The sequence below is a fragment of the Pseudophryne corroboree genome, chromosome 6, assembly GCF_028390025.1.
Source record: "Pseudophryne corroboree isolate aPseCor3 chromosome 6, aPseCor3.hap2, whole genome shotgun sequence".
NCBI lineage: Eukaryota > Metazoa > Chordata > Amphibia > Anura > Myobatrachidae > Pseudophryne > Pseudophryne corroboree.
The window spans coordinates 303,071,385-303,085,467 of record NC_086449.1 but is presented as its reverse complement, the minus strand read 5'-3'; the positions used below and the strand labels follow the sequence as shown (position 1 = coordinate 303,085,467).

General features: G+C 43.4%; 1 protein-coding gene across 1 annotated transcript in view; it reads right to left on the bottom strand.

Moving 5' to 3' along the window:
• LOC134932109 (neuronal acetylcholine receptor subunit alpha-7) overlaps positions 1-14,083 on the bottom strand; it is a 575,925-nt gene that overhangs the window by 40,575 nt on the left and 521,267 nt on the right. Inside the window, exons 6-7 of the mRNA XM_063926192.1 lie at positions 12,654-12,821; positions 8,763-8,957 (exon numbers count right to left, since the gene is read on the bottom strand). Coding sequence (XP_063782262.1) covers positions 8,763-8,957; positions 12,654-12,821 — 363 coding nt within the window. The remainder of the gene's footprint in view (positions 1-8,762; positions 8,958-12,653; positions 12,822-14,083) is intronic.

Genomic DNA, 14,083 nt, shown 5'->3' with positions numbered 1-14,083 from the left:
GAATTGTGAAAATAATACTTTTTGGGTCCTATTTATTATTATTTGCAGCCAGTACCTGCAAATAAAGAATCCTCATCGCTGCAATTAGCGCAATATGTACTCTATTCTCCCAGAGATACCAATGGTGAGTCACTAGGACTGGGGGTCCAAGAGGAGCCAATCTCGGCAACCACTGAGAAGTAATGTATTCAAATTGCTTAATCTGTGATAAGTAGGGATCAGCAGTGAATTGCGGTAGGTTGAATTGGAACTTTGGTAACGGGACACCAATATTATGTCCATCCCCAATGTAATGGCTTTGTGCCACACTGCCACTAATAATATTGTTGTAAACAAGTATAACAACAATTGGTCAAGCTCTTCAACTGAAGTTTTAGTATTTTCATTAGCTATCTTAACTACTAAAGCACATCTGAAACACATTACAAAATACCCATATATGTTTTCTCTTTCTATTAGAGTTTATTATTGTACTACATGTAGTACAATACTACTACTGTATCTAACCCATGACCTATATCTAACCCGTGACATTGCTGCAAACTCGCAATTGTATTACAGAACATGTCATTCAACTAACTATACAATTATGTGATTTCATGCTCCTATTTTTGTGCAAATTCCTTGGTTTTAAAGAGACTTACATTCACATGTGTGTTTAGATGTCATCTAAAGGAAGTTTACAAAATTATAGCTTCTACAAAATAAACAAATGTGATCCTATAATTCCAAGTTCATATAGAAAATTTACCTGGAATAATCACAAAAAAATTAATCTAGGGATATTATCATTTTTTAACAGCCACAAACATAGCTTTTATTCTATTAATTACAATATAAATATCTCAATTGAGCTAATTATAAATTACATATTCAATTATCCTGCATGTAGAAAATAGGATTTTAATTACCTACTGGTAAATCCTTTTCTCGTAGTCTGTAGAGGATGCTAGGGTCCACATTAGTACCATGGAGTATAGATGGGTCCACTAAGAGCCATTGGCACTTTCAGAGTTTGAGAGCGTGGGCTGGCTCTTCCCTCTATACCCCTCCTACCAGACTCAGTATAGAAACTGTGCCCGAGGAGATGGACAACTTCGAGAGAAGGATTTTACACCGATGGTGGTGAGATTTACACCAGTTCACACATACAAGGCAAACCAAGCTAACCAGCTTGAAAATTCAGAAACGGCTGAACAAGATTACTTAACCAAGTAACAAAACAGTACTAAACCAAGAACTAAGCAGTACTGAACTAAGTAACCACTGCAGGATCACGAAGCACTGGGCGGGCACCCAGCATCCTCTACGGACTACGAGAAAAGGATTTACCGGTAGGTAATTAAAATCCTTTTTTTCTCTTACGTCCTAGAGGATGCTGGGGTCCACATTAGTACCATGGGGATGTTCCAAAGCTCCCAGAATGGGAGGGAGAGCGCGGAGGCTCCTGCAGAACTGATTAACCAAACTTCGGGTCCTCAGAGGACAAAGTATCGAACTTGTAGAACTTTGCAAACGTGTTCGACCTAGACCAAGTAGCCGCTCTGCAAAGCTGCAAAGCCGAGACACCCCGGGCAACCGCCCAGGAAGAACCCACCTTACGAGTATAGTGGGCCTTAACAGATGTAGGACATGGCAATCCTGCCGTAGAAAACGCATGCTGGATAGTGAACCTGAGATAGTCTGCTTAGAAGCAGGACACCCAAGTTTCAGAGAGTCCGATTTTCTGTGACGAGCAGTCCTCTTCACATAGATTTTCAGAGTCCTTACAACATCCAAGGACTTTGATTAAATTGAGGAGTCAGTAGCAACGGCACCACAATAGGTTGGTTGATATGAAATCCCAACACAACCTTTGGAAGGAACTGCTGACGTGTCAAGAGCTCAGCTCTATCCTCATGGAAGATCAAGTAGGGGCTCTTACAAGACAAAGCCCCCAACTCCGACACGTCTAGCAGAAGCTAAGGCCAACAAAGTGACAGCCTTCCACGTGAGAAACTTGACCTCAACCTCCAGTAGAGGTTCGAAGCAATCCGATTGGAGGAACTTTAACACCACGTTAAGATCCCAGGGCGCCGTAGGTTGCACAAAGGGAGGCTTGATGTGCAGAACTCCTTTCAAGAAAGTCTGAACCTCAGGGAGGGAAGCCAATTGTTTCTGGAAGAAAATGGACAGGGACGAAATCTGGACCTTTATGGCTCCCAACCTCAGGCCCATATCCACACCTGCTTGCAGGAAGAGGAGAAACCGTCCCAGTTGAAACTCCACCATAGGAAACTTCTTGGACTCACACCAAGATACATATTTTTTCAAAATACGATGGTAATGTTTAGACGTTACTCCTTTCCTAGCCTGTATAAGGGTAGGAATAACCTTGTTCAGAATGCTCTTCTGAGCTAAGTTCTGGCGTTCAACCTCCATGCCATCAAACGTAGCCACGGTAAGTCTTGATAAGCGACCGGCCCCTGCTGCAGCAGATCCTCCTGAAGAGGAAGAGGCCCCGGTTCTTCCAGCAGCAGATCCAGAAGATCCACGTACCATGCCCTTCTTGGACACTCTGGAGCAATGAGGATTACCTGAACCCTTGTTCTCCTTATGAGCTTTAGAATCCTTGGAATTAGTGGAAGTAGAGGAAACACGTACACCGACTGGAACACCCACGGAGTTACCAGGGCATCCACCGCCACTGCTTGTGTGTCTCTTGACCTTGAGCAATACCTCCGAAGTTTTTTGTTGAGGCGGGAGGCCATCATGTCTATTTGAGGAACCCCCAAAGGTTTGTCACCTCCGAGAACACCTCTGGATGGAGGCCCCGCTCTCCTGTATGGAGATTGTGTCTGTTGAGGAAGGCCACTTCCCAATTGTCCACTCCCGGAATGAAAATTGCCGACAGCGCTAACGCGTGCTTTTCTGCCCATAGGATGATTCTTGTCACCTCTGACATTACAGCTCTGCTCTTTCTTCTGCCTTGTCGGTTTATGTAGGCCACCGTTGTTACATTGTCCGACTGCACTTGAATGGGTTGATCTCGGAGAAGGTGAGTCGCTTGGAGAAGATCGTTGTATACGGCTCTTAGCTCCAGAATGTTTATTGGAAGACAGGATTCCAGACATGACCACCTTTCTTGGAAGGTTTCCCCCTGAGTGACAGTACCCCAGCCTTGGAGACTTGCATCCGTGGTTAGAAGGATCCAGTCCTGAATCCCGAACCTGCGGCCCTCCAGAAGGTGAGGCATTTGTAGCCATCAGAGGAGTGAAATCCTTGCTTTCGGCGACAGACATATCCTCATATGCCTATGTAGAGGAGAACCCAACCACTTGTCTAGGAGATCCAATTGGAAGGATCGAGCATGAAATCTTCCCTATTGTATAGCCTCATAGGAGGCAACCATCTTCCCTAGAAGGCAAATGCACTGATGAACGGAAAACCGGGCTGGCTTCAGGACATCTCAGACCATTGTTTGTATCACCAATGCTTTCTCCTCCGGAAAAAACACCCTCTGCATTTCCGTGTCGAGGATCATCCCCAGGAAAGACAATCTCCTTGTCGGCTCCAAATGTGACTTTGGAAGGTTGAGGATCCAACCATGGACCCTGAGCAGATGAGTTTGAGAGCAATGGACTGCAACAGTTTCTCCCTGGACGATACCTTTATCAGCAGATCGTCCAGATATGGAATTATGTTCACTCTCTGCCTGCGGAGAACCATCATTTCTGCCATCACCTTGGTGAACACCCTCTGTGCCGTGGAGAGACCGAATGCAGTGCCTGAAACTGGTAGTGACTGTCTAACAGTGCAAATCTGAGATAAGCCTGGTGCGGAGGCCAAATCGGAATGTGGAGATATGCATCCTTGATATCTAGGGTTACTAGAAACTCCCCCTCCTCCAGACCTGAGATCACCGCTCTCAGAGACTCCATTTTGAATTTGAACTCCCTTAGGTAAAGATTAAGCGATTTCAAGTTCAAAATTGGTCTGACCGAACCATCCGGTTTCGGTACCACAAAGAGGTTTGAATAGTAACCCACACTGTGCATATGAGGTGGTACTGTAACAATGACCTCCGCCTTTTCCAATTTTTGGATAGCTTCCTGTAGGACAGTTCTGTCTGACAGTAAAGTTGGCATGCCTGATTTGAAGAATCAGTGAGGTGGGGTTTCTTGAAACTCCAGTCTGTACCCCTGGGACACAATATCCTGCACCCAGGGATCCAGGCCGGACGACACCCAGACGTGGTAGATTACAAAATCAAACTTTCGTTTGGGACTCCTGAGCTTACAGTACCTGGGAACCAGTTTTGCACCAAATGTCTCTGACAGTTGGGACTTGTACATCTTCTATTTGGACGCAGAGGGACTCCTGGTCAACACAGTGGCGGGATACCAAATTGGCACACCATCTGATTGGTGATATAAACTCTTTATGTTTTTTAAATTGTGAGTGCAATTTGTATTAAAATCTGTTGTTTTTAAGGCTGTATTGCACTATATTTTGTTCCTTTTAAGTTTCCAGCACTCCACTGATAATGCTTGGACATATCCTGTATATGGATGATATGCACAGATTATTTCCAGATATGTGAGTGGAACCAATAAAAATACAATTGGGATCAATACCATCTTTTATTGCACTATTGTGTTTATCTTCTCTGTTTTAGAACCATTTTTTACAATTGTGTAAGTGAAGGAGAATTGAATTCTTTCCTGGTTCTTGTAAATATTTGCCCACCATTATTTGTATGTGTATGGTTACGGTAGCGCCACGTGTTCTCACTTTTGTAATCTACGGTGTATATGTGAAATCGTGGTGAAGGCTTATTTGTATGGAACACAGGCTGTCATCGTAACTTGTAAGCGCAATTTTGGATACATTTTATATTTTTAGACACCCAGACATGGCTGAAACGCCTAAGTCTCGCCCCCACCAGCCCGTCCTCCAGGCTGTGTGGTCCACCGTCATGCTGAGGATTTTGAAGAACCAGAGGCAGGTTTCTGGTCCTGAGAGCCTGCGGGTGCAGGCTTTTTGGATTTTGCCCGCCCACCTCTAAAGAAGGTGGTAGGAGGCTTGGACTTTTTCGTCTTAGCAGTCTGAAAGGACTGTGATGCAGAGGAAGAAAAGGGTTTCTTCGTAGAAGGTGTAGCTGAGGTAAGAAAATGTGACTTACCCGCGGTTGCCGTGGAAATCCACGCATCCAACGCTTCCCCAAATAAAGCCTGACCTGTATAGGGTAGGTTCTCCACACTTCTCCTGGATTCCGCGTCTGCAGACCATTGGCGTAGCCAGAGTCCCCTGCGAGCTGAGACAGACATGGAAGATATCCTTGTAGTCAGCATACCCAGGTCCTTCATGGATTCCACCATGAATCCCGCAGAATCATGTATGTTACATGAAAATAATTCAATGTCACTTCTATCCATTGAATCCAAATCCTTTAGTAACATGCCTGACCAGTTTACTATAGCTTTAGAGATCCATGCGCAGGCAATAGTAGGCCTCAGCGCTATCCCTGAAGCAGTGTATATGGATTTGAGCGTGGTGCCAATCTTACGGTCAGCTGGTCCTTTTATCGCTGTAGACCCAGGGACAGGTAAAACCACCTTTTTTGACAGTCTGAAAACAGATGCGTCAACTATGGGTGGGTTTTCCCATTTTCTTCTATCTTCCTCAGGGAAGGGGAAAGCAACCAGAATCCTTTTAGGAATCTGGAATCTTTTCTCCAGGTATTCTCCATCTTTTCTCCAGCGCTTCTCAAGGTAGCTATAGTACAACTACCTGGCGCTTACTGTGTACCTTAATAGACTACACAGTATTTACACAGCCTCCCCCCCCCCTTTCTACAACCCCCTGGTACCACACAGGATAGCTGGAGTTGCTTGGAGGGACAGCTCTCCCTGTCAGTGTCACTGTAGAGAATCTGCAGGCAGGAAAATGGTGCGGAACGCTGCTGGGTCCGCTCTGAGAAGCTCCGCTCCCTGAACATGGCGCTGTTTCCCGCTCTCCACTTCTTTATACTGGCCTGAGGACTTGTGCTGGCAGTGTTACCGAGGTCCCTGACAGCCTTGGAGCCAGTGTAGGGTATAGGCGCTTGCTCAGGGCGCCCCTCACAGCGCCGCACTATGTACCGCTGAGCCTATGGAGCGCAGTTAATACTGCGCTCCCACCCTGTTGCCGCCATCTTCACAACGGCTCCCCGCTTGCCGGGGGGGCGGTGACTCACTTGCCACTGGAATCTTCTGGCTCGGTTAGGGGGTGGCGGCAGTGCTGCAGGAGTGAGCGGTCGTCTGGGGCGGCTAACGAGCATCACCCTCAGAAGTTCAGTATCCTGTCAGCGGAGTTAGTGGCTCAGACCCCGCAGGGCGGACACTACACCCCTCCTAAGTCTCACGAAGCAGGGAGGCTGTTGCCAGCAGCCTCCCTGTTCCTATAATACTCTTAGAAAAAAATAAAACTAAAGAAGCTCTAGGAGCTCCCCTAGCTGTGACCGGCTCCTCCGGGCACATTTTCTAAACTGAGTCTGGTAGGAGGGGCATAGAGGGAGGAGCCAGTCCACACCCTCAAACTCTTAAAGTGCCAATGGCTCCTAGTGGACCTGTCTATACCCCATGGTACTAATGTGGACCCCAGCATCCTCTAGGACGTAAGAGAAATGTATTGTAAATAATTACAATTTGCCAGTATGTCCCTGTAAAAACAACTTGGTGAACAGCCCATACAAAGTATGAGGAAGTAGGTCAACAAATTGTAAGCATTTAACAGTGCACTTTCTTGCACCCAGCATACTACAGCAAGGTGCCAGAAGAATGCAGGTGCTGGGCCTGCAGGCAATCCCTGGGAATTGAAAGCAAAGATCTCTCCTAGCACTTCTCTCATGAGATATCAGCCAATCTTTTCTCCAGGTGGTGCTTCCTTCCAGCTTTAATTCCAAAATATCACAAGTGTGAAAATGATAGTCTGGGCACTCTGTTCATCTTGAAATTCAGGTAAATAATTGGTAGTAAATAATAAATAAAAAATAGTAATCATTGCCACTTTTATTATGACAATAGCAGTGATTTTACATTTGAGTGGCAACTGGAGGCAGCCAGTGGTGAATTCTAATGTTTAACTATGTATGGCATACAGAAAATACATAAAATAATTAATTCTTAGATTTTTTTATGGAGGCACTCTTAAAAATAAATATTTTTATCCAAGCTTTACATTAAAGGGAAAACTAAAAAAAGAAAAAGCTGAAATGAATGGAGGGGGTGGATCTTAATTAATATTGGGGGTCATTCCGAGTTGATCGCTAGCTATCGTTGTTCACAGCGCAGCGATCAGGCTAAATATCGGCATTTCTGCGCATGCGTATGGACCGCAATGCGCACGCGCGACGTACGGGTACAAAGTCCTTTGTGGTTTTGCACAGGTTCTAGCGACGTTTTCATTCGCACTGGCAGCCGCAAGAAGATTGACAGTAAAGGGGCGTTTCTGGGTGTCAACTGACCGTTTTCAGGGAGTGCTTAGAAAAACGCAGGCATGCCAGGGAAAATGCAGGCATGGCTGGGCGAATGCTGGGCGGGTATGTGACGTCAAAAGTCAACCCTCCAACGTTACAATCAACGCACACGAAGAGTAAGTCCAGGGCTGGTCTTGTTTTGCACAAAATGATTTTGCAGGCGCTCTGCTGCACAGGCGTTTCGCACTTCTGCAAAGCGAAAATACACTCCCCGGTGGGCGGCGACAATGCGTTTGCACGGCTGCTAAAAACTGCTAGCGAGCGAACAACTCAGAATGACCCCCATTATGCAGAACTTTGAAGTGAAGTTTTTAGTCTCTCCACCATGTGCATTTTCATTTTCACTCACTATCCTGCAAAAGGACCTGCATTCCCATATTGAGGCACTTCCTAAAACCCTAAAAGCATACATCCAACCAAATCATAACAGGGGTGTGTGGCTGACTACTGTATCATAGTGGGCATGACCACACCAGCAGCAGCATTTGTGCCATTTGTTATGCCTCCACTGTGTGTAGCAGTAGAAGACCTCACAATTCAATGCAAATGGGGGCAATGCCACTGAAATAGGGTTGGCTGGGTGCTATGTTAGAAATGCAATAAGAGCATGTTTTATGGACAAAAAAAAATGCATTTTACACTTTAATAAATTATGAAAGTAGTCTAAGGATAGTGACTTTCTCTTAAGGAGTGCAGAAGTTGCTTCTTAGGGGTCTATGTATCACAATCTGCATTTCAGATGCAGATGGGTTGTGATAAATTAGACCAAAATCACATTGTTATACTTGAATACATCGCAAGGAAGTATTATTATCGTTTGCGGCAAATCGGGATGAAGCCCGTTTTTTTTTCTTGTGAAAACTTTTTGGGAACAATTGAATTCCTCCTAAATTTCACTCCAAGACATTTTTTATAACCAAAATGGATTGGTGTTTATGTCTTCTATAAACTGCACATACACTTTCTCTGAAGAGGTTTCCCATCTTAATCTAAATCCCTGTATACAGTTCAACCTGTCAGGATTTGAAATGATGTGTATATAAAACTGTATGTCAGTTTAAGAAATGATTCTGTTCTGAAAGCCAAAGGACACGCTGCAATCGAAGGTCCTGAATAATAAAAAGTGTATCTGCTGCATCTTGCAGCATAATAGCTCTGCTTTCTGTATAATCACCTAAGTGTATTCGCAAGACTAGATTTCAAACGTCTACACTTTGCTGATCCTATGAAAGTCAATTCTGTTTTCCAGTAGCTGCATGTTTACCAAGTGAGATCTTCTCTCCTGAGTCTGCCGGAAGCAGGAACACTAGCAAGGCTAGCGCAGATATCAGCACACAGGGAATAAGGAGGTTCAGTCCATAATACAAAGTTCTGCGTCTCATTGTAATAGTAAATGTCACATCTGGATAGGGTTCTTTACAGCAGTCATAAAAACTCTCAGACCGCTTCCCAGGGACTCCTAAAGAGAAATATATTTAGTTGTCATACTTTTTTTTTCTCTTTCTATGAAGTCAAAAATTATTAATCAGTATATAAATATATTCAGGAGCATAGAAATGTTTTATAATAAGAATAATAAACACAGAAATATATAATTTATGAAACACTGGTGAAAGGAAGTAAGCTCTGTATTACAGGTTGAGTATCCCATATCCATATATTCCGAAATACGGAATATTCCGAAATACAGACTTTTTTGAGTGAGAGTGAGATAGTGAAACCTTTGTTTTTTGATGTCTCAATGTACACAAACTTTGTTTAATACACAAAGTTATTAAAAATATTGTATTAAATGACCTTCAGGCTGTGTGTATAAGGTGTATAGGAAACATAAATGCATTCTGTGCTTAGATTTAGGTCCCATCACCATGATATCTCACTATGGTATGCAATTATTCCAAAATACGGAAAAATCCCATATCCAAAGTACCTCTGGTCCCAAGCATTTTGGATAAGGGAGACTCAACCTGTACTCATAATTGTGACTGTCTCACCTGGAGATTTGAGATTGAGGGGTCTATTCATGACAAGAGTGAAAGAGTGAGCCTGTGGAGAAGTTGCCCATGGCAACCAAACAGTTGCTCCGTACAGTTTTATAGTATGCAAATTATAACTGTTACTTCAATGCTGATTGGCTGCCATGGGCAACTTCTCCACTGGATCACTTGTCCACACTTCACTGCTTCATGAATAGACCCCTGATTCTGATTCGGATGTGATCAGAAGACAGTAATCAGACTGCTCACATTCCACACTGCATACACACCTTGACAAAGGATACACAACAAACTCTGAAATGGACAGGCAACTAGACAGCTACTTTGTGAGCATATAGAAAATATCTGTCTCATGGGAGGGTCATGGAACTGTCGTTGGCAGGTATTCAGACTTTGGCATTGGTTTGAGGCATGTGGACAGAGTAGGAACGCCTGTTTCTGAGGGATCTATTGCACTAAGCATGGTGAAGGTGTAAGTGCCTTTACTAATGATGACTGCTGCAGCTGTGGATGGAATAACAGTGAAAGGTGCGACCATAGGCATAAAGGCGGTTGGATACCTACATAGATGGATGAATTCTTGTACCATAACCTAGTAAGGGGGCTATGTACTAAGCTTTGGAGAGAGACAAAGTACCAACCATTCAGCTCCTGTCGTTTTTCAAACACAGCCTGTAATATGGCAGTTAGGAGATGATTGGCTGATACTTTCCATCCACTTTATCTCTCTCTCAGGCTCAATACATACTATAGATAGGCCAATGTATCTGGCTGCCACAGACATTTGGACTTGCAGTCTCAATGCGTCCGACTCAGAATCAAGCCCTTAGTCAGCTTATTACAGTGACCAACTGGGAGGCAGGAATTAACATCAAATAAATGACAGTAACCGGTATGGTGGGTATATGATGATGGGTATACTGTATGGCACTTATTGTGGCATATATTGTGACATATACCCATCATTTTAATCTGCACCTCCAATCAGGTTCTGTTAATTGCTTTGATGTTGAAAATTACTCTAACCGGCCAGTATACACTGCCGACATCGTTCAGTGAAAAGTCTCCACTTAATCACCTGTTTTGCATAACTAGTGAAATAGCCTTAATTAACATGTTGTAATATGCAAGTCTATTTTTTTAAGACATTTTCTATGTTACCTTTTCTTTTATAAAGCATCAACATAAATCATGATGTATCTTTAATGGCTACTATAATTATTGATTTGCTGGGTGCAAAATGTAATTATCTTTTCCACAACTAATCTATTCAAGGTAGCATACTTTAATTATTGCATGCATATAATCAGTGGTTGGTTTCAGTTATGCTGCCTGAGGCAGGAACTGAAATGACACCGTTTGCTCCATTTACATAATCTAGCGTAAACATCGATATAACTGTAGTGTAAACTGTAAATACTGTACAAATACAGGTATTTCATTCAATACTGTGTAAGATGCACCAATAACACTTTGTTGCTAACTATCAATAAATTTAGTGACCGGCAGCTAAAAAAAAAGAATTATAATTACAGGAATGTTTGGAATCAGTTATCTTCCTGACATTACAACAATACAGGAGTGTCAGACAGTGTGTACTGCTGTGAACTAGCTGACAATCCTTTCTTGTTTTTCTAAATGTTGATGTATTCTAAAGGTGTGTACACACAGTGAGATCATTGCTATGGCTGATTTTGACTATGTGATTTCCCTTGAACTCCCCCAGAGCCCAGATAGCACAGATTTTGACTATCTGTACTTTCGATTTTGTCTATGTATGATTTTGACTAAAGGCCAGTACTCACTGGCAGATGTGGGGAGAGATGTGTGCTGTGCGAACCGCTCAGCACACATCTCTGCCCCCGCTCAGCACAGCGCGTTGTGTGCTGAGCGTGCGGGGGGAGAGGGTGGCGCTCATTTCACCCAGCGGGTGAAGTGAGCGACCCGCTAGATTGGCCTGCATGCAGGCCAATCTAGCACCAGCGTTAGCAATGCGCGGGGCTGCGAATCGCTATCGCTGTGAGGGGTGCACACAGAGAGATCACTGCTTAAAATCTAAGCAATCTAGTCAGATTGCTTAGATTTTAAGCAGGGATCGCTCCGTGAGTACCCCCCTTTAGTACCAATTTTGACTATACTTTATACTAGATAGTACACTAGATAGTCATGATTGATTTGCCTGCACAGTCTATCTAGCCTTGCGATACCGACCCAGCGGTAGTGCACATCGGGATCGAATCGGGATCGCAAGCTGCCTAAGGGGCCCTACACACTCGGCGATGCGCCGCCGAGGTGCCCGACGGCCGATACGGCCGACGAGCAACCCGGCGGCGGGGGGGCAGTGACGGGGGGAGTGAAGTTTGTTCACTCCCCCCGTCACCCGGCTGCATTGAAGTGCAGGCAAATATGGACGAGATCGTCCATATTGGCCTGCATGCACAGCCGATGGGAGATCAGCGATGAACGAGCGCGGGGCCGCGCATCGTTCATCGCTGGAGTCTCCACACTGAAAGATATGAACGAGTTCTCGTTCATTTATGAACGAGATCGTTCATATCTTTCAGAATATCGCCAGTGTGTAGGGCCTATAACACCTTGAGATGTGCACTAACTGTCCTTAAGATTTTGACTATATAGTCAAAATCTTACAGATTTATCTCACCGTGTGTACACACACCTTTCCAGACATTATTGACATATTGTATTTTATTATTACAATGTGTTAGTAAAAACATGTTAGCTACCGGTAAAAAATAATAATAATAATAATTCCTGGGGCTAGCAACAGTAGAATATAAATATATCATACAGACTTTTGTAGAATAATAATAAGCATTTTAATTTCTGAATATTGTTAGAATAATGATTGACCTGTGATTGCCGCTGAACATATATTGGGTTAGCTAGTTACATGCAGTAACATGAAATAATTTTAGATATAAATAAACCACATGGAAACTGTGGGGAAACTGTCGATTCATAGGGACATCAGTCTTTTTGTATTGTAGAATACTGCCACACGTCATCCAGAACCTAAACTGCTGGATGCAGTTACAAAAGGCAGTATTATTAGATAATAATTGTACATACAATAATCATGGTTACAGTAACCAGGGAAAAACTGATAACAGGGGAATGCTCTCTTGCGCAAAACATACCAACAAGATCCCATTCTCCATTTGAGATATACTCAGATGTGTCTGCTTCTCGCATTTGTAAGTCCAGAGACCATCCACCATAAGTCCAAGATCCAAACTTCAGCTTACACTTTTGAATATCAAAAGGAAACCAACGTACGTCAATGTAGCATGAACTCTTGAATATTCCTAAATACAAATGAGAGAGAGAGAGAGAGATCATCAGCTTCTACATACGTACAATACAACAGTGGTTGGAAAATCTGGGAGGTTTAGGGCTCAAGTCATTTAATGCATGCATGGCTGATTGTTTCACAATTGGCAGATTTTTTACACACTAGGCATGCACTGCAGTCACAGTATACCCATGTCCAGTGATGGTTTTGTGACTCTGGCTAGACATTGCAGACTGAATGAAAGCCTGTTGGCATTTGAAGGTGGGTAGGAGGCGCGATGGGTGCCAGTTCACTAAACAGAGGTGTGACGCTTCTGTTTTTTGGGAGTGTAGAGGCCAGAGTCTGAGTCTTCCAATGTAGATTTCATGGCCTTGGCTGCGGAGTTGTGGTGGTCATTCTGAGTAACCCGAGAGTTACTTAGATGACCAATGGTCCCATAGAGTGATCACAAAAGCAACAGCAGACCACAGAAACAGCAAGAAGACTGCATTAGCATATTGTGACAATGCCAAAAAAGCATCAGCTGCAGCACCATTGTGGAGAGGTCATGTCTGTTGGAGATTCCTCCTGTCAGTGTACACTGGGCAAAATAGGGGCAGCCCTCATTGCCTGCTGGTGCCCCCCTAGAGCAATGGCACCCAAGGCCTATTGACTTATATGACCAATGCCCAGGGTTGGCTCTGACAACAAGTAACCTGTACCTACTACCTCTGAGAAGACACAGACTTCAGACAAAGACAAAATAAAAATAATTCTAAGTTACAGTATTTAGTTCTAATAGACAATAGTACTGTTTTTGTAATGCAACAGAAATCAGGAAAGTTTACCACTGACCCGCAGTCAACCTGTTTTTAAAGGCCAGGAGAGGACTAAGGTAATAAACTCATGTCCTTCCACACTCCTGCCTGCCTATTTACAGTAGCTCTGTAATGATAAAAAGTGGACACTCCTGGCGCTACCGTTAAAAACCTTTATACAATGAATAGCTTACACATATGCAGATGAAAATAGGTGAAAGATGTCACTCTTAAATTCATAAAAAATCTATTTTTTCCATACTGGAGATTTTACTTCCTAAAACTCGGAAGAGAAAAACAATACGATAGTGCAAATAAGAGATGGCACCATAAAGAAAAACTTAATTTAATGCTCCCTCTCACATAAATACAGATAAATCAGCGTATATCACCCTCATAGGGTCAACAGGAAAGTCTTCATGTAACTAGGGCTTAAAATGATGAATATAGTGCAATCCCGTTTGTAAAAAGTAGATAT